Raw genomic sequence first — 25,964 nt, 5'->3', positions numbered from 1 at the left:
AAGGAAAATTCAAAGGACAAATAAAAAACATAACTTACTTCATTACTTCTTCTTGGTGCATAAAAGAAATAAAGTGCTTTGATTTAGTATTCCTCTGACTCTCTGAATAGAACAGATTCTGCATATCTATCTCGGACATTGCAATGTGATTCAGTAAAAATGCCATCTGTCTCGATGAGACATTTAGTCTTTTGCTATTTGTACAGGACTTTATTTTCTTCCAAGAAGAAAAAAGAAAAAAAATCCTACTGAAATTACTCATTTTCACTTAATGTGTGTTTTGTAGAAATAAGCACTACAGTAAAGTTGTATTCCTTTGACCTTGTAGCATTTACAAAGAAAAAAAGAGGCAATTATTCCTCCTTTCTTAATTTGCTTAAAATATGTCCCGTAAATATGAGAACATAATAGCAGGGGTCCTATTATAAGTTGTCTAGCAATGACTTTGGTTTTAGTTAAAAGCATACTTTATTCGCATCCACCCATCCTCATCAGAGTCGCAGGGAGGCAGGAGCCTATCCCAGTTACTATAGGGTGAGAGGTGGGGTACACCCTGGACAGGTCACCAAGCTGACGCAGGGCTAACCCAGAAAGATAGACAGCCATTCACACCTATGGGCATGTTTAGAATCCTCGATTAAGCTAATGCCACTAACTGCATGTCTTTGGACTGTGGGAGTTAATTACTCAGAGAGGACCACGCAAACATGGGGAGAACATGCAAGCTCTACACAAAAACACCCTGGCCAGGTGGTGGAGTTGACCTCAGGACCTTCTTGCTTTGAGGCAACAGTGCTAATCGCTGCAACCACCAGCCACCGTGCTGCCACCATGCTTTATCCATAATACCCATTCAACCAAACTTTAAAAGTGATTGGGGTGAAAAATAAATAAATACAGACTGTTTGCTGATGTAATTGTCTACTTTTTGATCAGATCTGCTACTGTTAGCCTGACTGAACAGTGAAATTGGGATCCATGACAAAGTATATACCCATGATCTCACACTTCATCACTTGATGATGAACCAACTTGGTGTTCTGCTCGGACCTTAAACTTCAATTCACCACCTAAGCCTGCATGTTCCATGCAGACTCCAGAAAAAAACATAAAAAGAGCATTCATGCATCTTGTGTTGCACATTTGCAACTGAATATAAATACTCCAAAGCTCATTGTGCCATTCGTTCTCTGGCCCATTAGCGACAACAACAATTACTGTTAAACCCTAACCCACAGTTCCTGGGCTTTGATTTATCCTCTTCAGTTATATGCACAATAGCTACCTGATTAACTAATGAACATTAAACCAATAAGGAAACCATTTGATAGTAATTCTCTTACAAGCTGTGCACACCATTCTATTGCTTTATTTTCATCAGATTAAAAGAAACAGCTGTTCTAAATTTTACGCACTTGATGTTATTGCTCATCAAACAATAAGTTGTTCAGTTAAACATTTATTCAATTATAAAATGGCCATTTGGTTTACTGAATTTGTCTTTAGATAGCTGAGGTCAGCACAAATATAGTTTGCACATCTGAATGCAAATAGTAGACACTTGGAATTGCTTGAATTTTAACGTGCATGTCATTAAATTGCAAAACCAAATATTACAATTAAAAATAAAATCAGACTTGTGGTTATTTGCGGTGAAATTCAGCGTCTGCACTGCAAACTGCAGTCAGGAGTGATTGCAAATGTAAGAATGGCTGGTATTTGTGTAGATTGGAAGGGGCAGTAGTAGTTGTGATAAGGGTGGGGCTTGGTGTTCTTAGCTTGCTCTTTTTTATAATTAGTGAGTGTTACTATTATTATTTTTCCTAAATCTGATAATATTACCATCTAGCTGTGGAATTCAAAGAATATATCTTAATGATTTTATGAAATTTATTCTATGACAGCTTAAGACTTGCTCTCCAAGTGTGCCTGATCCATTTCGGTGTGTATGTGCACTGGATTAGGGCGGCTCAGGACAGATTAGTTAATTATAGACACCTGCAGTCTAAGCGTGGCTTGTGTTGTCAGGTGTTGCGGCATGAGGCGGGCTTGTTGCTGAGAGGAGAAAAAGGCGGGGCTAGGTCCGGAGTTGCACGAACAAATGCTTTGCCATGTGCTCTGACTCCATCTCTTCTCCTAGCTCATGCTCTGAGAGCAGCTCCGTAATTGGAATCCTCACTCTGTCTTATAACCAGCAACTCTGCAAACTGCGCGGAAAATAGGCCAACTTCTTAGAACAGCTATGTAGCCTTTGAATAAAAATCTCCTTTGATTCTCGCCAGTGTGACGACTATCAAAGTTGTTAAAATGCTCCTCTGATATCATGCACATCTCTGTAATCATCTTTTCCACCTAAAGTCAATCACTCCAACACTTTTGTTCTATCTTTCTTTTTAATTTGTTAAAATAAAGGCTGGAGTCCTGCTACCAATGAGTGCATGTAACATGTTCATGTCACCCTGTTAGACCAAAAGAACTTTCAGCAAGAGAACAATCAGACTGGGGCCAATCAATGTCGAAGCTGTGTTAAACACACGAGCTTCTGCAGATACCTCAAATAAACGCATAACCTGCTGCTGCTGTTGCTATGCTAAGTTTGCTTGATTTAAACACGGTAGAATTAGAGAAACATTCAGTGTTATGTTATTGGATTATAACAGACATATATAGGGTTTAATTTACTTTGATTTACTTTTTCCTTCAACAAAGTCATACAATCATCTCAGTCTTGTTGTTTTTAAGCTGTGACTCCGACAGACGCTCCCTGCATGCTAAAACTGCCTTTAAAATTGACGAGAGACACAAAATCTTACTCAAACACGAGTGTTAATTTGTGTCTGATTAAATATTCCAAAATGAAAATAACACGAAAGCTGCAATCAGTTTTTCCGTTATGCTCTAATAAACCAGCGTTATTCTGCTAAATGACTTCTCCTTCAAGCTTTTTTGCTGACTAATTTGGAAGTTTTTGTTTACTCTAAACTTCTTGCTTAATATTAATTGAGAATTTGACATAAACCCTTCAATTAATTGAACAAATGTACTAATGAAGCATGCGATTAACATTCAAGCGAAATCATGTTACAAATAAATCAGTTTGCAACAAGCCATAAGGCAGTACTAATAAGCGGGCCACATTTGATTAGCCATTATTAAATGCAGCACCTGATATAAATACATAGCAGCATGAGCCATATGAAGCTGAAAATTTCAAGGGGAAAAGACGGTAGCAGCACTGCTTATGTAAAACGGCCATGCTTATGATTTTACCTAATCTCCACCAAAATGTACATTTACATTTAAAAAACTGGTTAATAGAGCTTGTGAAGTACTCCTATTATGAAAGGTGTCAGCCATGAAAAGCAGGCTTTGAATGATGAAATCTACAGTACTGTCATTATGAGTAAAATGGGTTGTACAGAATGGTATTTGTGCAGCCCCTGAATTTGAAAGTATTAATTATATACTCTCGAATAGACTTTGCATATTTGCATTGCCCCAAGGACTTATACATGCAACCTTTCTGTCTCAAATACAAAGTAAACAAAAACAAAAAAAAACGCAAAAATAGAAGGGACAAAATAAAGATGGCGACGAGGATTTCCACTCTCTGGCTAATCTTAGCAAGGTGACTCCACCCCTCCTGTCTGGGAGGCTTCTGTCAGACCTCCAGGTTAGTCACCTTTATGCACCTTCCTGCAGCTGAATGAACGGGCATCTGTGATTGTGGATGTACATCAATTGCTAAAGAGGAAGTCATTTGCAGAATTTTAAGCACTGAAGGTGCTTTTGTGTAAAGGGAGAAAAACATACTTTTGGGGGGCTTTGATTGGAGGATTTACCAATGCATGAGCCATGATTTTGTTAATTTTTTCACTGAAGTCAGTAGTTGTGTAGTGCCTCTCTACAAGTACAATTCCAACTTCAAGCAGCATACAAACCAACTGGTAAGCACAATTCGCAGGATGTAGTGATGTGGTGGTAGTTCATGAGATGAGTAACGGCAGTGAACGGTGTGTCTTCAAAATACTTTTTCATATGTTTTTTAGCAATTTTTGTGAAACTTTCCAAAGGATCATGCAACTTTATGCACAGGCTTGATGCATTATACAGTAAGTGCATTTAAGAAACAAAAGCTATAAGGACAATCTTTTGTCTGTTGTACAGCTACAGTAGACCTGCTGTCCTTGGTGATGTTTTAGTAGATAACGTTGTTTTTCATTGTTGCTGTTCTATTCTTCAGTTCGCTCTGAATCAACCTCACATTGAAGGGGTGTGTTTCTTTTAATGGTAAAAGCATAAAATTATTACCTAGCCTGCACTTTCCAGAAGACCTTTCACTTGTGAGGTCACTGTCCAACCCTGCTTACTCATTTTTCACATCCAATTATTTGTCCAGTGCTTTTGATTTTCTCCTTCTGCAGAAAAGAAGAAATTCGCTTTGAATACCAAACTATAAATTAAGTTAGCATTCACATGCATGCATAACAGTTTTAGGTAGGTAGTGGTGACACTTTGACTTTTCCTGGGAAGCCCTTGTCTGTTGCATAACTCAATCACTTGAATGCCTGAAGTGCTAAATTTATCCTCTTTAAAAGGCTTACATGTCATTAATGCCAGAGCACAGTGTATCAGACAGGCATGATTGACTTGGCAGTTGTTCTGTCCTTACCTTGCATGTTCCCTGCCCACTTACATGTCTTAGACAGAAGGGTTTTTTTAAATAATGAATCATCAAATATGCTATTGATTTAGCAGATATACATATATGACACATTACTGAAGCTTTGTCTTTCCTGTTACCCGTGAATTTTCATCTGCAGGATATTTAAAATACTTTAACTAGTAGGTGAAAAGGGATTTTTCTAGAGTTTATTGTTTTAAAACATCATTCCAGTTGTTCGTGTCATCAAGGTCATGGTTGCCCAAATGACACAGGCACGCGCTGTTGCATAACTGTGTACGTCTGTGCTCTACAGGATTTAAAGGCTGTACAGCTGAGAGTTGATCTTTAAGTCAAAGAGGCTTTACTCCAGACCACAGCAAACCTGAGATACTTGTTGCTTCAGAGGCATCAAAAGGTAGTAAAATAAAGAAGTACATAGTCAGATGGATGAGCTCATTATCTGAAATTAACACAAAGCACCATGTCCAAGAAAATATCCTCAAAACTAAAAATGAATCAGTGAAGCAAATATATACATTTTGTATTTTTATACAATAGCTGCAGAAAACTCCAGCACTTAGCTAGCCACTTGCTCTTTTCTAGACTTGCTGACCACTCAAACACCTTTAAACCTCAAGTCAAAGTTACTCATATATTTAAACAGAGCATTGCTCTCTGTTTAAATTAAATATAGAGGTAGTATTTTACCCAGAATAGCATCACCATTTAACTCAGTATGTATGTCTTCCAACTGTGAAAGGAAACTAGAATATTCCCACACAGCCACAGGGAGCACATTCATACTCCACATAGAAAAGCTCCCGGAGACAAGAGACTGATCAGCAGAGGCGAACCAAGAAACATGTCAGAAGCATAGAAGCATCAATCCATCCAGCCATCTGTTCTCTTAACAGCTAGTATTTCAGCATACTCTCTATGGACAAAAATACTGGGTCACCCTTGGGCTTAGTCCTTGAATTCAGGTGTTTTGAGTCTTCTTGCTACCATGTGATGAAACCAACCCTCTTGCCATGTTGTCTGCCCTTACAAATTTTATAAAAGCATGAGTCATTTTAAAGAGCTCACTGAATTTGAGTGAGTTACCATAAGAGGATGCTACCATTGCAAACAGTCAGTTTGTGAAATTTCTTCCCTGCCAGATACTCTCTGTTAACTGTGAGTGGTCTTACTGCAAAGCAGGAGAACACACAGAGTGCGGAGTTACATAGTGGACAGTGAAGTCGCCACAGCTCTGGTGACTCATTGAATGCAGACTAATAAAACCTCCTGTGGTTTTAGCATCAGCACAAAAACCGTGCATCAGGTGCTTTCTGGTATGCGTTTCCATGACTGAGCAACTCCTGTGGGTGTAGTGTGTCGGTGACCCAGTGCTTTTGTCCAGAAGTGTAATATCAATTACAAGCACAATTTCTTCCTTATTTTGCCAGCTTTTCCTCGCAGATTTTGAACCTGCAACACACTGGGTTGTATTCATTTTACTTCTTCTAACTGCAACTTCCTTTGGCTGTTGAAACTTGAGTGTATACAGTAGATGGGCATGAGCCCCCTCTACGGTGTCAATCAGTTGCAATGAGGAGCAACTGGATATGGGGGGACAGTGAGATTCATAGAGCCCATCATCATCTGTGCTGACCGTTACTGCATTAGCAGTAGTTGCTAGTACAGTGACAACAGCATTATCTTTAAGTGGCTTTCAACTAACCTGCCCAAGGACATTTCGTGCCTTCTCATCTATTCACACACTACTGTTTTTATATATTTTCAGTATGTGACATTGCATTAACACGTGCAGACATCGCACTTGAGTGTTCCTGCATTTCAGCTATAATTACAATTTATCTGAGTGCAATCTAAACATTGATTATGTGTTCTCTTAGCTACAAATCAATGCAGTTTTGTTTACTAAGCATTTGTTCTGCTTTACACTAAAAACATAGTAGTGTGGCGGAGATGTCATGATGGGTCTCAATTATTATTATAACATCTTCCTTCTTTACCTGTTCCAGTGCCAACAAAATGCAGAAGCAAGTTGAGGTCAGGATGGATGAAAGCCATCTGAGACCAGGGGTAGACCCACCTGAGAATCCATGTGGAACCCTCTGTGATAAGATTATGAAGAACATGGTTCTCACTCTCACCATCCTTGGTAAGTTATTTATTTACATTCATTCCTCCACGATATGCTTTTATTCATGGTTACATTTACACTGTGCAGTTTTAGGCTGTCCAAGACCTTTAGCTTACAGATGTGAAAAAACACTGTAACTGTCCCTATTGGATACATGCTTCATGGGTGATTTTAAAACAGAGTGAGAGAAATTGTGTTCTAGATGAACGGCAGGTTTCCAAGTGCAGATGGAAAAGTGCAGGTGTTGTCAGCAGGAGGGCAACGATAGAAATCTGCAATGAGGATTGAGTTTCCAGCAGTTGTTATAGCCTGTGAAGTGACCCTATAAATAAATAAATAAATAAATAAATAAAAGCAAATAAAGCCTCACATCCTGTAAGGTATGATGCCAGGTTAATAAAATGTTATCAGATCTTTTTTTTTCCAGTCTGTTTTATTGGGCTCTTCTATGACAGGGAACTTATTAAAATACATATAGGTAGTGTAATCATCATGATGGTATTTACACAAACTTAGATTCATCTGGATCATCATGCAAGGTATGTCGACATACCAATCCATCACTGTGTGTCAACAGCCAAACGCTGCCCAGAGAGTACAGAAGGAACTTCTTCCTTCCATTTTTCTTATGAGACCAATGTTTTGGTGCGTGATGGAAGAATATTTAAAAAAAAAAAGCTATAGGATATTTCGACTGTCATAGCCATCACTGTTCTCCTCATGCTGCAAAAGCTTTGTGTTGTGTAAATGGAACTATCGTAAACTGTACTGTGCACTTTTTGAGAACAATCTGTAAAGGAAATTTTAGGCAAAAAGAAAATATTGAAAAACAACTAAACAAACAAGAGACGCCGCAAGCACGGTGCCATGTTAACGTCATTCACAGATATTTTCTGATTAGAAGTCCCCATTAAAGTACACAGAGTCTATTGACCTTCTTAGTACAAAATCCAACTAAACAAATCAATACCTTTCCTATTAAATGAATAAATACAATTCTATTCAATGGAACCTCCTGTTGTTGATCCCACATCTGATCAGCTGTTAGAGCAGATAAGAGGCAGGTGTTTCTCATCGTGTGCCCCGAGGTTACGCAGTCAGGGGAGAATGGCAACACCTGGCTCCGACCAGTGAAGCAGCTGCAGTTGACCTTTACTGCATTTCTAGAAGAAAATCACCTTTGGGGAAAAAGAGGGAAAAAAATCCCCTCCACTCAATGTAAAAAAAGCAGCCAATATTTTTTTCCCTTTTTAATTCTTGCTCTATCAGTGCTCTCACTGTGTGCTCCTGAGTGCCATTTAAATGCATAAATGTTCACAGCTTCTTTCTTGATGTTAAACTAGCAGGCAGCCATGACAGCCTAGGTTGTATTGCATTTAGACTGCCGTGCAAAACGCTAAAGTAGGAACTAACTTTGAAACGTAATTTCAGTGTATAAGAAGAATAGTTTACAAGCTTCAGTAACTTTTATGTCATCCTTTGGAGCTTTTTCCCTGAAAACTTTTTACAGATGTACGGTAATTGGAAAAATATTTAGACTGAAGTCAAGGTGATAACATTTTTGGTGTCATTACTTTATTAGCTGCTGTAAGGTGAAAAATAAGCAACCTTATTAAGTCTGATTTTTCACACTTTGTCACACTTTATCACCTTTCTACAAGTAATACTATGACACAGTGACTGTGGGAGGACAGGTGATGTTAAACAAATGACTGGCTCTGTGTTTGATTTTTTCTTTTTTATTTGTTGTCTCAGGTGTGTTTCTGGGTTCCATCTCCGGAATGCTTCTGCGGCACATATCACCTCTCCCTCCTGATGTTATAATGATCATTGCTTTTCCTGGAGAGATCCTAATGAGGATGCTGAAGATGCTTATTTTGCCTCTTGTTGTTTCCAGTCTGGTCACAGGTGGGTGAGGCACAGTAACTCGAACATACGATGTTCTGCTGAATTTGCTGACAACTGTCGTGAAATGAGGTCAACGGTGCTACTTGTTACCTTGGAGTTGAGTCGCAACAGCAGAGATGTGAGAGTGGGTGTATTTTTTTTCCTGGTAAACTGGGGAAAAAATGATCTTAAAATTGCTTTTTTTACATTTTGGCAAAAGAAAAAAAAGAAGAAGAAGAAGAAAAAGGGGGGGGGGGGGGAGCAGTGGGAGGAAAAAGAGCCACAGAACAGATTTTGTTGATTTCATACTGCACAAGTACACAGGTGTTACTGTTTTTCTACACTGGGATCTATTTTTAGTGAATGCATGAGCCACAGTCTGTTACTGTGCAAAGAAAAAAATAGAGCTGAAAGTCGCATTGGTGTGAAGCATAGAGACACAGTTACAGTAAGTTCCCTGTGAGCCAGGTGTTTTTTTAACAAGCTGAGCAGAATGACTGTAATATAGGATTGTGTTTGACCTTTTTATGCCTTATAGTTGTGTTATAGCTTTATATTTATTCATTTCAAAAATATCTGAGGTTACAACATGAGATATCAAATTACTTTTAAGAAAACTAAATATTGCTGACCAATATATTAGCAAATAATACTAGCAAACTGATACTGTATCAGTCTCTAGTTAAAAGATTCAGTTCTGTGGCACAATGTCTTTTTTTGTACACCCCATCATTATTTACAGCAGTTATGTTTCCCTAAGTTTTAGTTTTAGTTGCAAAATGTGTTCTCTCAGACTGATACGCAGAGGCGGAGCCAGACATTTGAAACACCCGCCCGGGGCTTAGCCAAAAAGGGTAGTATGCATGTGGGATTTTTTTTTTTTTTTTTTTTGGGGGGGGGGTAGAAATGACTGAAAGATTAATTGGCTCTGTTTTGAGTTTTGTTCAAAGAAGAATGACTTCATATAGGGAAAAATATATATCATATGCAGGACACCTAAAACTAGTTTTTTAATTAGGCAGCAAGGCAGAACAAGGTCAGGGCTGTATCAAGACACGAGGACTAAACCCCAATTCAACCAGACCCAGAACTGATCCAGAATTAAAACAGGACTACAACAGTTCAAAATCAGGACTACTGAGGACTTAACCAAGACAGAACCAGAATCAGAACTAGATGATAGTAGCACTAAAAATCATCATAGACCTGCACTACACTTATTTTTTTAATTCTACCAAAGTCCACTATTTAGATTGAGAAAAGTTTATATAATTATTTAGCCTTGTTGTGCAAACAAGCCTGCATAACTTAATAAATATAGAATTTGAAAAATAACAAACCTAAAAAGAAACACTAGGTACGAGATACATGAGGACCTATGATACGGTGATACTTTTGGTAAACAACCATTTGACTAACATGTGTGTCTCACCTGCTCTTGTTCATCTCTGTTCTGTCCTCATTCTCCATCTCCCTCTCTGTTCCTCTCTCTCCCTCTTTGTGCTGACAATCATCAAATATACAGTTGAAACCAGATATTTACAAACTCTTCAGATCAAAACACTTTTATAATTGTAACATCAAATCAGACTAAATGTTTATTTTTTAGATTGATAAATATAAAAAACATATTTGTTAACTTTAAGAGTAAAGAGAGAAACTATCTGTATTTCTTAATTGTAAATGGCACCAAATTGTATTCAAACTTGAGCCACACTTATGGAGCTCCACAGTTCTTTTTCTGGTGTTTTGGTTGACATCTCTTGATTTTCCCATGTCAAAGAAACAGGCTCTGTGTTTTGCCTTATATGCATCCACAGGTGTGCCACCAATTTACTCACATGGACTCTACTAACCTATCAGAAGCTTCTTCAGCTCAGAATGGAATCGTCTGGAGTTTTCTTATTAATTAACAATAAACTTAGTGTACATGTACTCCTAAATTTGATGAAAGTGATAAAAAACAGAAATCTCTGTCTCTCTTTATTCTGACATTTAACTAATTCAAAAGATATTTCAATATTTATCTAAAACAAAAGTTTACTCTAAATTGATGTTGTACAGTAAAAATGTTTTATGTTTTCTCCCTAAAGTGTATGTAAATATCTGGTTACAAATGTGAATATCCTGCTGTGTACTGAAATCCCTCTTATTTTGCATAGAAATATACTGAACAACATACAAAGCATAATATATAAAATAACATTTACCTGAGTTTTTTCTTTGAAAGAAGCCTCTAATGTCCAATCTTATATTTCAGTACATAACTGAAACCGATTTAGTCGGGGAGGGTAAGAACTGAAAATATGAAATAAACACACGTAAGCTAAGACTCTCTAAAAAAATAGCATTTGTCCGGCTTTTCATTTTGCCATTTGTTGATTCACTTGAAGAGCAAGTAACGTAATATTGGTCAAGTGATCAGTTTGATATCAATCTTTCGTGATGCACCGTCATATTTACATTATTTGTACGGTACGAATGATTTGCTTTGGTACCTGGTCAAACTTAAGCTCTCCTTGGTATGGCTGGCTCCGTTTCTCCAACAGCGCACACAGGCAGCAGCTGCCCCGCCCCCTCGCTCAGTCGCTTAGTGCCTGAGCTCAGATCATACCAATATCAGGGGGGATTCACGCACAGTCGTAAATTCCCCCAAGTGTGCACTATGTGCTTCGAATATTGTGTGTACTTTTTGTTTTATACAGTTGTCAGCCAGGCATCTATGAAAAAATTACACTCCAAAAGACCCCGGGCTTCTGACAAAACAACCCGGGCTTAAGCCCAGTAAGCCACCCCCACGCTCCGCCCCTGCTGATACGGTGCTTTTATTATGGCCACAGCTGCTTTAAACTAGCAATACCAATAAATCAAATGAGTTTTTATGTTTCTATAATGGTTAATCCATCAGTGTGTGCATGCTCTTAAATCCAAATTATATTTTTAATTATAAAATCTAATAATTTGTTTGTTGATGTTAGTGTTTTAGTAAACATACAGAAAATAGTAAAGCACATGATTATTATCATTATTTTTTTTATATCAAGATGCATTTATTTACTTCCATTCCTAAAAAGCAAACTTTAGTTTTATTGGTTGAATGTTATGCTTGATAATGTCAGACTTCTCAGAGAAGTTTGGCTCAAATTCGGGTAGAAAAACACGAATTCAGTTTGTTGTTTGCCTAACAAATAGCAATATAATTATTACGTTTTAAATGTGTTTTTTTACAGATGTCTGAAATATTTGTGATTTCTTAGTTTTATGATACTTGGTTTAATAAATTTGTTAAGCACTGTAAGTTTGCTCATACTTAAATGGCAGTTTTACAGTAAGAACATTAACCCTTTATTCCTACACACCTCCTGATTTTGCCACCGCAGTCGCATCCATCAGTAAAAGGTTACTTAGTCCTCACCTTTATCTTATGATGAAAACATGTCATGCTAGATGGCACTCTTTACTGCACTCATTTAAACATCAATCATTGGCAAGTTCAGAGTTTGAGACTGTCACAGCGCAGCTGAGCTGTTCTAGTGGCATTCTGTGACCTAACTCCTTGCTGGACTTCATACTTAATATTTCTAAATCACTTGATTTATTTCCCATCTGTATGTTATCCTAATGTATCTGAAAGTGGACTTTAGAGCTCACATGCCACATGCTGCTCTTATTGGAAGGACTTTAGCAATTTGGTTACAGTAGCCGATTAATTTAAACAGATTAATTTAATGACATCTTAGTGCCTATTTTGATTCATTATTGTCATTCTGAGTAAATATTATTATATCCTGTAAAACATACTTTGCCAACAGGACTAGCTGGTTTGGATGCCAAATCCAGTGGGCGACTAGGCACCAGGGCCATGGTGTACTATATGTCGACAACGGTGATTGCGGCTGTCCTAGGAGTGGTCCTGGTGCTGGCCATCCATCCCGGGAACCCCAAGCTTAGGGCCAATCTTGGACAGGGAAAGAAGAACGACGATGTGTCCAGTGTGGATGCTTTATTTGATCTCATCCGAAATCTTTTCCCAGAGAACTTAGTGCAGGCCTGTTTCCAGCAGGTAGGAGTTTCACAGATGGTCTTCGTCCACCGCAAAAATGTGATTCACATGTCAGTTCCTCCAACTGATTCTTGTTTTCTTTGCTTGCTGTCCAGATCCAGACAGTAACCACCAAAGTACCAGTACCCACTAACAGGACCAGAGCACCTCCGCAGTTCACAGTCAAAAGGTCACTTCAGTTCAAGAGTGGGATGAATGTCCTGGGTAGGTTTGAAAGCACGCCCAGTGCATAAATGGAATCACTTAGCAGGGTTACTGATGTAAAACAAAAGTTCTGTTTAAAAAAAAAGTTCCATCATCAAAGGGAAACATTCAGATAACACAAAGGCATCGATTGGCATCTGTGTCTGCAAACACAGATTTTTGAGCTCCTCACCAGGGGCGCCTAATGTAGGGTGTCTCCCTCTCCATTGTGCTCATGTTTATTAACATTATTACCAACTTAGGAAAGACTTATAACTTTACATTGGCTGAATTTTCTTTACACACTTTAATTTGTATTTAGTTTGCATTTCATTTCATTAATGCTATAACTAAATGCTCTAGTTGGTATTTTGAACATTCCCAACACCTAGGACAGCCTTTCATTCTGTACAGTACTTAAAATGAATGATTGGTTGCCTGTCACTTTAGATTTAGTCTCCAATACATACAAATGTACTTTATATATTCTAAAATTAGGTATTGTACATAGCAGAATGTTGCTTTGCTGTCTAGTAATATGTCTGAATAATTCTTCCTCCGAGCAAGTAAAATGATTAACTTTCTATTAATTTATACTAAATTATCATATTCCGTGTCTTACAGGTTTAATTGGATTCTTTGTTGCTTTTGGAGTTATTATGGGGAAAATGGGCGAAAAGGCCAAGCTAATGTTGGAGTTTTTCAACGTACTCAATGAGATTGTTATGAAGCTCGTTGGTGCAATTATGTGGTAAGTTCAGTTCATCACAAGCACTGTTCCACACAAGGTTAAAACAGCTGCAGGCCCCAATTTTTAAAAGGTAGAAAAAAGCTATCAGAACTTAAAAGTACATGCCCCCCACCTGCAGTTCACCCCACTCCATTTTAAGCCCCCAACACTAAAACGCCACTCCCTGAAGGGATATTCCTAATGCATTTCAACAGGTTGCGTTGGTTTCCATAATAAGTATTTTTGCTCTTTAATACTTTCATTATCTGGATTGAAAAGCCCAGTGATTGGCCTAAAGCTTGTATTGTGGGGAACATTAAAGCTTGAAAAGAGACTCTCGAGTAAATACAGGAGCCTTGTATCATGCTTTTTATTTGTTCTTGTTTCTAATGTCTCTGTAAAGCACTTTGAATCACCTTGTTGTTGAATTGTGCTATACAAATAAACTTGCCTTGCCTTGCCTTGCCTTGCCTTGTACACTATCAAACCACTTGAATAACAACATGCTGCTAAATCAAAGCAAAACTGTGTTGCCTATTCCTAACAATTTATTCTCTTTTATATATATATATATATATATATATATATATATATATATATATATATATATATATATATATATATATATACACATATATGTGTGTACAGCATGAAGCAACTTGTTGTAGGATCTAAGCTGAATGCTATATAGTCAAAGGAGCTTGCAAAGAAAAGCGTCTGGACTTCTTTAAGTTGCTTGAAGACGTTTCACCTCTCATCCGAGAAGCTTCTTCAGTTCTAAGGTCAAATGGTGGAGAGTCCCAGATATCTCACCAGACTCTCCACCATTTGACCTTAGAACTGAAGAAGCTTCTCGGATGAGAGGTGAAACGTCTTCAAGCAACTTAAAGAAGTCCAGACGCTTTTCTTTGCAAGCTCATTTGACTACAATGACCTGGATGACTGAGAACCTTCACAGACATGAATGCTATATATTATATTTTCCTGTGCCTGACATATTTGTAACCAAAATACACACTCTGTCTTCAGGTATTCCCCTGTTGGTATTGCTTGCCTCATCTGTGGAAAAATCATCTCTATTGCTGACTTGGAGGTGGTTGCAAGACAACTGGGAATGTACATGGTTACTGTGATAGTGGGCCTTATCATACATGGAGGAATTTTTCTTCCACTGATATATTTTATAATAGTAAAAGAAGACCCCTACAAGTTCTTCATGGGAATATTCCAGGCTTGGGTCACGGCACTGGGAACAGCGTCCAGGTATGGGGAATTTTGCATCTGTTTGTGTTGAACATTGTAGAATTCAGACTCCTTGACCCTCAGAGGACCACAGTATCCCTGTCTAGAAATCAGGCTTTGTTTTTCAATGTGATATATGCTTTTATAAATACTTTTATAAATACTCCATCACAGATGCTAAATAATCAGGGCAACCGTTTTTTTGGAGTGATAACTATGGAATTAGCTTGCTAGCAACACTTTCTCACTTTGCCTCCACATGGAATATCTCCATGTTTTATTAATGGCACCAGATACACGCTTCCCTCTACAGAGGTGAGCTCAGCTTTTTCCCAGTTCCTTCCAGCTCACCATTCCACAACCTTAGAAGAAAGAAGCCACGCAAGTTTGGAGTCACAGCTGTGGTTATTTCTATGATATTCTGTCTTAAATTCAAACAAGTTAAAGTTTTTGATTGTTTTCAAAAGTAAAACGCCTGAAAGACCTTATATGAATCAAATTACCATAGTTTGGAGTAAATTATTTTCATTTTGAATGGAAGAATGGTGCAATTAAATTTAAAAATCAATGGAATATAAAGAGTGATTCAGGCAAATTAATTCTCAACAGACAGTCTATTATTTGTTGCAGAGTTCTTTATTCCTACACGTTTATAGTGTCAAATTGGGTGCACAATTTCCAAGCTGAATCTCATTCTCATGTCATATTAACAAGCTTCGTCTTGTTTTATTTGCCACAGTGCTGGTACCTTGCCTGTTACGTTCAGATGCTTAGAGGAAAACCTGGGCATTGACAAGAGAGTGACACGCTTTGTCCTCCCGGTGGGAGCTACAATCAATATGGATGGCACAGCACTTTATGAGGCTGTTGCTGCCATCTTCATCGCTCAGATGAATGGCATCAGCCTCGACTGGGGCCAGATTGTTACCGTAAGGTAAGCCTACAGTCCTCCTATCCATAGGACACAAGGAGTCCCTCTGTTCTTTGATTAGTATAAAAGCATTGTCAGTCATGCTGTAGCCTACACAGTCACCATTTCTCAACCCAAACTGGGGAGACAGGGGAGAACGTCCACACTCTTGTAAAAGCTTGTCCTATGGACATGGTGTCCAAATTACTAAAACACATTATTTCTTTTATTGCATTATCCCTCTTCACTTTACAGGAAAAGTCATTGTGTAGAATAAGGTTGTGGTTTAAATTTACTTAGACAGTGTACACTCTTACAGTTCCCAGTTTCAATACTTAGTTATCAAAATACTTTTGTCATCATAAAACCTTTTGTAGAGATAGTATAGGGTGTTAGCTGTGTACAGATAGTAAGGATGTGTGTGTATTAAAACCTTACACTTGAAAATTTCTCCTATTTAGCATGACAGCTACCTTGGCCAGTGTTGGAGCAGCTAGTATCCCGAGTGCTGGACTTGTGACCATGCTTCTGATCCTAACAGCAGTAGGGCTGCCAACTCAGGACATCAGCCTCCTGGTTGCTGTCGACTGGCTTCTGTGAGCGCCACATCAACACTGCTATCATGACAAAAGCATGCAGACATATTCTAACACCATTCAATGTTCTTACTTTTTAAATTTTATGTAAGCAGTTTTAGATGTTACAATAATAAGGACAAATCCTTCCCGCTATATATTATCACGTGTAGTCAAATAAGTAATCTTTTTTTTTTGTAAATTTCCCAAGCATATGTGCTAAAGTAATCATTTTATTTGTATGTACACATTTTTGCTAATATTAAAAGAGTAGAGTGCCTGTTTTACTGGCCTCTAACATGTGTAATCACTGTTATAACTGTGGTTGTTATGGTTTTAAGTTCTTTAATGAAAAACCATTTAATTGAGTCACACAGTGAAATATTTGTATTGTTTCAGAAAACACATAACCACAGTAAATGTCTAAAGTTCTAGCACCTACACATTTGCTCCATGAAAAAGTATTTTCCCCTTTCCTTAGATCTTTTTTGTTTGTTTGTTTGTTTGTTTGTTTGTTTGTTTGTTTGTTTGTTTGTTTGTTTGTTTGTTTGTTTGTTTGTTTGTTTGTTTGTTTGTTTGTTTGTTTGTTTGTTTGTTTGTTTTGGGGGGATTTGTCACACTTCAGCATTTCAAATCTTTAACAAATTTAAACAAAGATAACTGGAGTAAAAGTTTAGTTTTAAAATGATCTTTCATTTATTAAGAAGAAAAAAGCTATCCAAATCTACCTACCTACCTACCTAAACCTAATAACTGGCTTTGCCACCCTTGACAGCAAGAGTCTTTCACATTGCCTTGGAGGAATTTTGGCCCTCTCTTCCCTGTAGAATTATTTTAATTCAGCTATAGTGGATGGTTTTTGAGCATAAACCGCCTGTTTAAGATCATTTCAAAGCATCTAAATGCATCTAAAGAGTCCAGACTTTGACTAGGCCACTCCAGAGCCTTCATTTTGCATTCAGAGGTTGTTTTCTTTCTTTTTTTTTAGCTATTCAGAGGTGCTGCTCAAGGTAGCTTGAGCTTCAGGGCATGAACTGATGGACCATACGTTCTCCTCCTGTTTTTTCTGGTAGAGAGCAGAATTCATGGTTCAGTTATGACATGTTGTCCAGGTCCTGAAGCAACAAAGCTGCCCCAGGCCATCAAACTACCACCTCCACCACCATGTTTAACTGTTGGTATGATGCTCTCGTTATGAAATGCTGTGTTAGTTTTATATCAGATGCAATGGGATTCAAAGCTTCCAAAGACTTTCATCTCATCAGTCCACAGAATATTTTCTCTTAAGTCTCCATCAAGATGATTTTTATGTTGTCTTTGGTCAGCAGGCGTTTTTCGCCTTGGAACTCTCCCATGTATGGCATTTTTGCCTTTTTTTCACTGTTGCAACTTGAACTATGTCCTTAACTGAGGCATATGAAGACTGTAGTCCTTTAGCTGTTGCTCTGGGTTCTTTTATGACCTCCTGAGAGAGTGGTTGATGCACTCTTGGGGTAATTATGGTCAGCCCGCCACTCCTGGGAAGCTTCAGCACTGTTCCAAGTCTTCTCCATTTGTGGATAATGACTCTGACTGTGGTTTACTGAAGTCCCAAAGCCTTAGAGATGGCTTTGGAACTCTTGATAGGTGTCAGTGACTTTGTTTCTAAGTTGCTTCTTTATATCATGGCTTTTATTTATGAGCTTTCTTGATTTATCAGGAGTGGCAGGAATGAGGCCTCGGTTTGACTAGTGAAACTGAACCCTGCTTTACCAAAAATGTGGTTAATCACATTTAATTCATGATTTAGCAAGGGGAATTGTTATGTTTTCATAGAGGCCAAATTAGGTTTAGGTTTAGCTTTTTTCCCTTGATAAAATGAATCATCATTTAAAACTCCCTAAAAACAAAATAAAGTGATTTTATGTAAGGAATGGAGTATTTTAAGAATCTTGGAGTATTGTTCACAAGTGGTGGGAGAGAGGAGCAGAAATTTGACAAACTAATTGGTGCTGCTGTAACAGTCCATTGTTGTGAAGCGAGAGCTGAGCATAAAAGCAAAACTATAGATTTATCATTTGCTCTACGTCCCAACTTTCACCTGTGGTCACAAGCTCTGGATTGTCACAAACACTGAGATCACAAATACAAGTAAGGAAATGAGCTTTCTATGAAGGCTGGCTGGTTCAGTCATTCAGGAGGGGCTCGGAGTAGAGCTGCTACTCCTCGAGAATGAGCCAGCTGAGGTGATTTGAGCTGACAAGGATACCTCCTGGGCATCTCCTGGGTGAGGACCGAGGGAGGCACCAGGGTAGACCCAGGCCTGTATATGCCTCGGTGTTCCCCCAGAACTGAAGGAGGTAGCTGGGGAGAGGGAGATATGAGTGTCACTGCTTAGATTGCTGTCCCCACAACCTGGCCCCAAATAAGCAGTAGACAATTGATGGATGCATGCATGGATGGTGTTTTTATTCATCTAGTGCTTTTTTCTTTTTGTTTTTTTTAACATGTAGGGATCGTTTCCGTACCTCTGTTAATGTGGTTGGGGACTCCTATGGAGCAGGCATCGTGTACCACCTTTCCAAAGACGAGCTTGACTCCTTTGACGCCCAGCAGGTCCGGATGGACGACTTTGAGATGGCAAAGACACAATCGTTCTTTGAAAATAACACCAACCAGAATATGTACGCTCACCACAACTCAGTGTTGATAGACGACTGCAAGGTACATTTCACGTTAACGGACATAGAGACCTGTATGTAGCGCATCCTTCCCAGCTGTGTGTTTGTCTTTCTTTTTGTGTCTGTTACTCTTTTCTCTGTGGCTTCCTATGTTGGCATATTGGTGTCTGTGTGAATAGTAAAAGTCATTCTTGACTGAAAAATGTCATCTTTAAAGTGGTGAAAAGCTAAATAAATATTTTTTTTATATTTATTTATTCACCTGTTGATCATATGAAAAAGCAGTTTTTGTGATACCAGGTTTATCAAAATTTGTTCACTTCTACATCATACATTGTTCTTATTGTTTATAAAAACTGAATCAGTTTATTTTAAAGGCTCAACACTAATCTAATTCATTGTCTCGTACATGTGGCATATTTTTCTGTTTTATTTCATTTGCTTACTTAATTGGACATGTATTTATGGTAGCCCTGACCAAATTATTAGTTCTTACATTTTTAACCATATTTTCAAAGTGATTTTAGCCAGTGGTATACATAAAGACTGCTGTTTTTTCCATATCATCATCAATCATCCAAAGTGATGCATTCATTTAAGAAATGCCTGTTTCATGCCTCCTGTCTATACTGTAGCTAGATTTCTAAACAAACAACAGAAAAAAAAAATTATTCACGTTCATTGCCTGTATAGTGATGAATATCATTATTGTAATTTGGTTGGGGAGAGAATCCATTAAATACATGGCCAACTCTGGAAAAATGACTTAATGTACTTGTCTATCACTGCATGACAACGTGTTTTTGTCTGTCGGGGACTAACTAAACTCAGCCCCAAGGTCAATGGCCAACATGTAATGAAGCAATGGTTTCTCTGCTCCCAACCACTGACAGTCTGTCAGTAACAGTGCCTTGGTCACAACAGTTAGTTGTTCTTGATAATTGCTTACAGGTCACCATGGGCAAAAATGGCAACACTGCAGAATTCTCTCTTGTTGAGGAAGACCCATGGAAATGCGGGTAAAGCAGATTCAGATGCCGCTGCACCTTACATGAGTATTACTTTTACCTTCTGCCGACACAACTGCAAAAATACAAGCGACGACAAAAAGCAATCATATTAAGAAGAAGACATAAAAGAAAAGAAAAGAAAGCATTAAGGGGAGGTTAACAGGAGTCGGACAGATTTTGAAAATACCTTTATCCATCTGGGTAACTGAATGGATCAAATCTTCACCCTAGATCAGATCTTGTGTTTGTATAACTTCTGCACAAACTGTAATAAACTTCCATGCACTTGTAGAGACAACATTCAGTTGACAACACTCAGGGCCTTACTTGGTGCTGCTGCAAGCTACCTGTCCTGTCAACGCAAACAAATTCTTCTACTCTGTGCAACATGTCATGTTTCTTTTGTACCAAACCATTTTCTTTGTAGCTTAAAGGAGGGTGTGTGACTGATGGCCTTGCTGCTTAACTTATATACGAGGAGCATGTGATATAAAAGGCATCAGAATCTGACAGATTTTATTGCTGAATTGTTGATACCATCAGCGGTTTCACAATTTGTAAGCTTATGGCAAAGAAAAGAAAAGAAACCAAAGCAAAGAGTGTCTTGTTGTTGAATTGCAGAGAAAGGTCATGGCAGTTAAACCTTGAATCACCTTTGACTGTTCAGCTCATGGGATTATTCCCTGATGTCACACACAAGGTCAGAGCTGATAAGTGAAGATTAGGATTTAAAAGCAGAGAGCGTGGCCTCTAAATGTAGCAACACAAAGTACAGAATGTGTTGCTGAGAGTAAAGCTCAAATAGATTACATAAAGGGTGTCCTCCCAGTTATTTATCCATATGTTTGTTTCTTTGTTTTTTGTATGTATGTCCTTAATGTATGGATAACTGAGTTTCTGTTAATAATCAAAAGTCTGCTGTGTCCTAGAAATCATGTGTGTACGAGTGTGTTTCTGACAGAGAGTGGGGGAGATTAACGAAAAGAAAAGGAACAAAAAACTGGAGGTTTAATGAGAAGAAGTGGGGATGTCTCTCAAACTCTCAACAGACCAGTGCATTGTCCAGTGTTTTATTTCAAACCGTTTATTTCTTTACTATATGACAACCTTGCCTTGATGATGTCACCTGCAGAGTGCAGTTAGTATGATCATGATCACTGAAGCATTTCTGGATGAAAGCTAGTATGGATTGTCGCGCTAGAATAGAAAAGAGTAACAGAAGTTTTGTGAGTGAGGATGGCTGGGCCTTCTTCACAAGGTTTTGTAGCATCTACAAAACAGATTTAGATAGAAATAACAAGCTTGTAATTACACCTACAGTTAATTAGCTATGGTCACGTCTGTTTAGCAAGTGCACACTAAATTCTGCCTCCAGCACTCGCATAAATCTGACGCTGTAACAACAAGGTCATTGGATGTTGGCTCAGTATGTACATGTTTGTGAGTTTCACTCTGGTGTTCAAAACTAGATGAAACTGGATTATTCATTTCTTTTTCATATAAGCAGAAGCTTATATAAATATATATATATAAATAAAAGTGCCTGCTTGCACTTTGTGTATATACTCTCTTTAGGTAAAAAGTGTACAAATCAAATGTATAGACTTGATATTTTTGTCATCATAATGGTTTTTGCTATTTAAAAAATTTATATAATGACCATAATGATATACAACTTTGCAGTTATGCTAGAACAATGCTAATTTATTTATTTAACGGGCCATTAGTTATCTCAATAGGTTGTGACCTTAGGGTTATTCATTAACAAAGAATCCATTACATGTGTTTGTTTTTAAGAAAGATTGCAAATTGTTTTCTGGGAAAAAAGTCCACTATTTGTCAGTGTGGGTACAAATTGTTACTGACCCACTGCATATTTGGTTGCTTAAGGGTTCTGAGCAAGCTTATGGGGGTTTTTCAGTATGTGAGAATATGGGTATCTCTAAAGGGAAAGACTGCAGTAAGCCAGTCATTTGTCACTGATTTTCTTTATGCTTCTCCATTTCTTTAATTTATTATTGGTCATTGTTTTAGTTGATGATATGTTATTAGTCAACTGGCCTACCATAGCAATTGTTTTCTATAAAGATGTAAGACTTGTACCATCTTTAGATGATTAAACTCCTATTTTGTATCTTTGTTTGGGATTCTGTACACATGTCTGTCTGAGAATGCATTAAATATTTTCTTGTGTCTGACATTCATCATCATGCTAAGCTCTGACTGGCTAAATGGAAGTAAGAGTGAAGGGATTTGTGCTTCACCATCACATCACAAGAGCAAAAATATTCGTCTGAAAAATGGACCGAAAGTGTATAAATGTTTCAATGCATGTGTGTAAAGATTATTGTAAGCAAATAAATGTTTATTGATGAGCTACCATTGTGATTATTCCTCATAGGAGGCAGGATGCAGTACAGTATATGAATGTTCAGTAAGTGCATGTTACCACTGCTGAAGTGCTGTGCAGGCTCTCAAGAGGAACTAGACTCAGTGACCTGAGTACCATTCAGTACTCCAAGATTCCACAAAAAAAACAACAGAGCAGCTTAATATAAGTTACAGTCCACAACACAGTCTTCAATAAGATTATTACAGAAAATAGCTTTGTAACAAATGACACTTTTAACAAAAAAAAAAAAAAAAGGCCAGCTGGAAAAAAGGAAACCACGTGAATTACAAAGAAAAACTGGGAAAAAAACACTGTAGAGAGTTTAGCTCCATTTGAAATAAATGACATTACCACACTTTACCTGACCAACACATAATTTAAAAATTTAAAAAGAAAGAAAAAAAACGTAATAATGCAATAAATAGACTAATCAAAATTTACTGCAGCTATAAAGGTGTCATCAAAGTTTTTCAAAGTCAGTGGGGGAAAAAAGAAAAGACATATTGTTGTCATTCAGACAGGAATCAGAGGTGTGAGAGTCCACAAATCCCCTTTTGCTCCGCAGTTTGGACAATTTTGTTCCTCTTTTAAATTATTGTGCTTGAAACACAGTCTCACGGTTCTGTTTTTCAGAGGGTTTGTTTCTGGATCTCAGTATGAGGGACCATTTTCTGGAACATCTTCCAGGGGAATGACAGTGTACTCCCCTGAATGTCCATTCTCCTTGGGTTTCTCATTAGGCAGGAAAGTCTCCATCTCTCGCTCCCTCTTCTGGTTCGAGAGGTTATTTGAAGCCACTGTCAGATTTGCCTGGTTTGGTCCATTCCACCTGCAACATAAAAAACATTAATTAAAATTCTGTGCTTTGAGAAGATCTACTCAGATATGTTGTTCGTTTCTCTGACATATGAGTCTTACTTGTGTCTGGTTGCGATGGCAACACAGAGTATTACAAGTGCTGCAACACCAACGATAAAGCCAAGGATGATGATCCAATCTGGTCATATGGGAGAGGTGTGTTATAAAGGTGGAATGAGTGTTATTCATGTATTAATTGTGCAGAAGTGTGGTTTTTGTCTGACTCACCAGGTGTAACGTGTCCTTTGTGTGTCGTTTCAGTGTTTGTCGTCTGCGTCTGTGTCTGTGGTGCTAATTGCACATAAAAATAGAATTGTAAACCCCTCCATATACACCACAACAATTTAACATACAGGTACTTATTGTTAATTACAAAATATTTACCTTTATTAATGTTCTCCCGATGCTGAAAATTTCGATTTTTTTTTGATAGTATTGATGATACAGTGCTAGTTTCTACACTCGAGCCAGATGTCATAGTGGTGCTTTTAGAAACCAGTTCAGACCCTGAACCAGAATCCGGGTTTGTTGTGACGTCACTGGTAGAGACAGTAGGATCAGTAGTTTGCGAGAAGACGTTGTTGTTTGAAGTGTTGATTGACTGGTCTTCACTTGTCACTGATGTTGTGGTGGTATGGCTAAAGAGGGAAGGTGAGGTATATCCTGAACCTCTCCCCTTTAACATGTAATGCTCTGTGAAGTCCGACGTCGGAGCATGCGTTGCTGTTGTGGTATCAAGTGCGATGGGTATTGTTGATTCGACAGCACTCCCCTCAAACATGTAACTGTCTGTGGAGTTAGAAGTCGGTGCATTTGTGGCATTCGTTGTTGTGGTATCGAGTGTGAAGGCGATCGGTGATTCGTCACTGTTCTCTCCTAAACCACTGCCATCATTCACGGCACTCTCTATGAATCCAGAGGTCTGAGCATTTGAAATACTCAGCGTTGTGGTTTCATGAGGTGAGATGGACGTTGTTAAGATGTCACTGATCTTTCCAGCAGCACTTCCTTCGGTCATATCTTCAGAGTTGTAAACCGGTGTCTGTGATGCTTGAACTGTGGCACTTATTTTGGGTGTTTCAGTTGTAAGCGTAGGCGATGGACCAACAATGAACCCCTCTGTCATGGCATCCTCAAGAAAGCCTGCATCAGGGTTGGCAGGGTTCTGGGTCACAGCTAGGACAAAGAAAAAGGAAAAAATCCATGTATCATCTTAAGTGTTTACCTACTGGCTCTGAAATGAGTAGGGAGGAAAGTTACCAAGCTTTGTTAAACACAAAAGGACCACACAGAGCTTATGTTGCTTCAGCCCAAAGTCTTGTGTTAGCTTGTTATGTGACCCGCTTTGATAAGGTGTGGTGAGAGACAGTAATAATTAACCTAGGTGACTATTCGTGTATTAGTGTGTTAACAAAAGAGAGACAGCTCCATCAAAGCATCAGTTTTAATACCACGCCAAATAAACCAGGCCAACATAACTGCTTTCTGTCTTTCAAAAAGTATTAAGCCATTGTTAGGATTTTGTGTCACAAAGGAAGGAAGTCACATATCTTCTGGTAAACCATTATAATCGCTGGTGAATAGAAAACATTTAAATTTTTATTTAATTGCTTCTTTTCTCAAATATTTCTATTTTAAGATACTTTATAAGTTAATTCATTCTTATATTTACCTGACATCTACAACTACTTGGTATTTTTCAAGTAGACCTTACATTAGCAGTATCTTGGAGCATGAATTGAGTTGTTAGCAGTTCTACTACCAAAGGTCCCCCTTAACCTTGTAGCCCATATTTAAAATGCTTTATGTTGTTAAATGCCACTTATACACTGATGGAATAGTGTAAGTAAACCAGTGAAACGATGTATAGTTTAGATTTATACAGAAAGAAAGGAAGGATGAATGAAAGAAAGCGGCTCAGCTCAAATCACACATCTCCACTCTACATTTCTGCCCAGTCACATTCAGCTCTGGTGGTCCCTATGAGATTACATGTGTAACAGCTCTTCGCTGATCTTTGGTTTCAAGACAAATTCATTAATGCACCTCCTGGAACAGAACATTTCACAAAGACTTCTGTGTTTAATTGAGCTCTGCCAATGAGACCTGTGCACTAACAATGAAATGTGACTCGTTAAGGAAGTGCCATACTTCAAATATAAAGAGATTTAGGTAGTAGCAGGAGAGTGCTGACTCACGGGGTAAAGAGAAAGGCTCGACAGGAAGTGGTGAACTTTCAGTTGATATAAAGGAATTACTTTGTCTGAGACAGAACACCCTTTGCTCCTAAATCTTGCGATGGAATCTTTTTTATACAGCATCATTCATCATCAATTAATAAATAGCTTTGTTGTGGTTGTTTTTACAGTTTAACTATCAAAGACAAATCCACATTGAAATAAAAAAGCTGAAAATTCTGCTAAAAACAATTTACTACAATACTTATTAAAAAAAATACCACTTACTATTAACAGGTGTTGAATGAACAGCAGCAAGGAGTCCCAGAAGAACTCCCAAAAGAAGATTCCTCATCTTCATAATAGAGAAAGGTGCTAAAATCAAGGATTGGAAGTAACTAAGAGTCAGCTGGAACTATATTGCACAATGAACTGATACTTTGAGCCAGATAAATCATGCCT

The 25,964-nt window shown here is 38.0% G+C and overlaps 2 protein-coding genes across 2 annotated transcripts in view; one reads left to right on the top strand and one right to left on the bottom strand.

The window, feature by feature from the left end:
* slc1a2a (solute carrier family 1 member 2a) overlaps positions 1-22,764 on the top strand; it is a 26,477-nt gene extending 3,713 nt beyond the window's left edge. Inside the window, exons 2-11 of the mRNA XM_082535544.1 lie at positions 6,694-6,833; positions 8,571-8,723; positions 12,515-12,765; positions 12,861-12,969; positions 13,573-13,699; positions 14,708-14,941; positions 15,660-15,854; positions 16,292-16,426; positions 18,898-19,108; positions 20,017-22,764. Coding sequence (XP_082391670.1) covers positions 6,694-6,833; positions 8,571-8,723; positions 12,515-12,765; positions 12,861-12,969; positions 13,573-13,699; positions 14,708-14,941; positions 15,660-15,854; positions 16,292-16,426; positions 18,898-19,108; positions 20,017-20,088 — 1,627 coding nt within the window. The 3' untranslated portion in view covers positions 20,089-22,764. The remainder of the gene's footprint in view (positions 1-6,693; positions 6,834-8,570; positions 8,724-12,514; positions 12,766-12,860; positions 12,970-13,572; positions 13,700-14,707; positions 14,942-15,659; positions 15,855-16,291; positions 16,427-18,897; positions 19,109-20,016) is intronic.
* On the bottom strand, positions 22,420-25,964 carry cd44a (CD44 molecule (IN blood group) a). Its single transcript, XM_082535626.1, has 5 exons — positions 25,791-25,964; positions 23,710-24,501; positions 23,554-23,616; positions 23,386-23,464; positions 22,420-23,296 (listed from the first exon to the last, which is right to left on the bottom strand). Exons 1-5 carry the CDS (start codon positions 25,861-25,863, stop codon positions 23,119-23,121), a joined length of 1,185 nt encoding a protein of 394 aa, XP_082391752.1. The 5' UTR covers positions 25,864-25,964; the 3' UTR covers positions 22,420-23,118.

The sequence above is a fragment of the Aulonocara stuartgranti genome, assembly GCF_965226115.1.
Source record: "Aulonocara stuartgranti genome assembly, chromosome: 1".
Classification (NCBI taxonomy): Eukaryota; Metazoa; Chordata; class Actinopteri; order Cichliformes; family Cichlidae; genus Aulonocara; species Aulonocara stuartgranti.
The sequence above is the reverse complement of the archived record's forward strand: the minus strand, read 5'-3'. Positions and strand labels throughout refer to the sequence as shown.

Bases quoted from the DNA above. Each gene is read 5' to 3' on its own strand.
- cd44a (XM_082535626.1), bottom strand. From the start codon at position 25,863: ATGAAGATGAGGAATCTTCTTTTGGGAGTTCTTCTGGGACTCCTTGCT. The intron at 24,502-25,790 runs GTAAGTGGTATT...TCTTTGTCCTAG, and splicing joins TCATTCAACACCTGTTAATA to CTGTGACCCAGAACCCTGCC. The intron at 23,465-23,553 runs GTGAGTCAGACA...CCATATGACCAG, and splicing joins CAAAGGACACGTTACACCTG to ATTGGATCATCATCCTTGGC.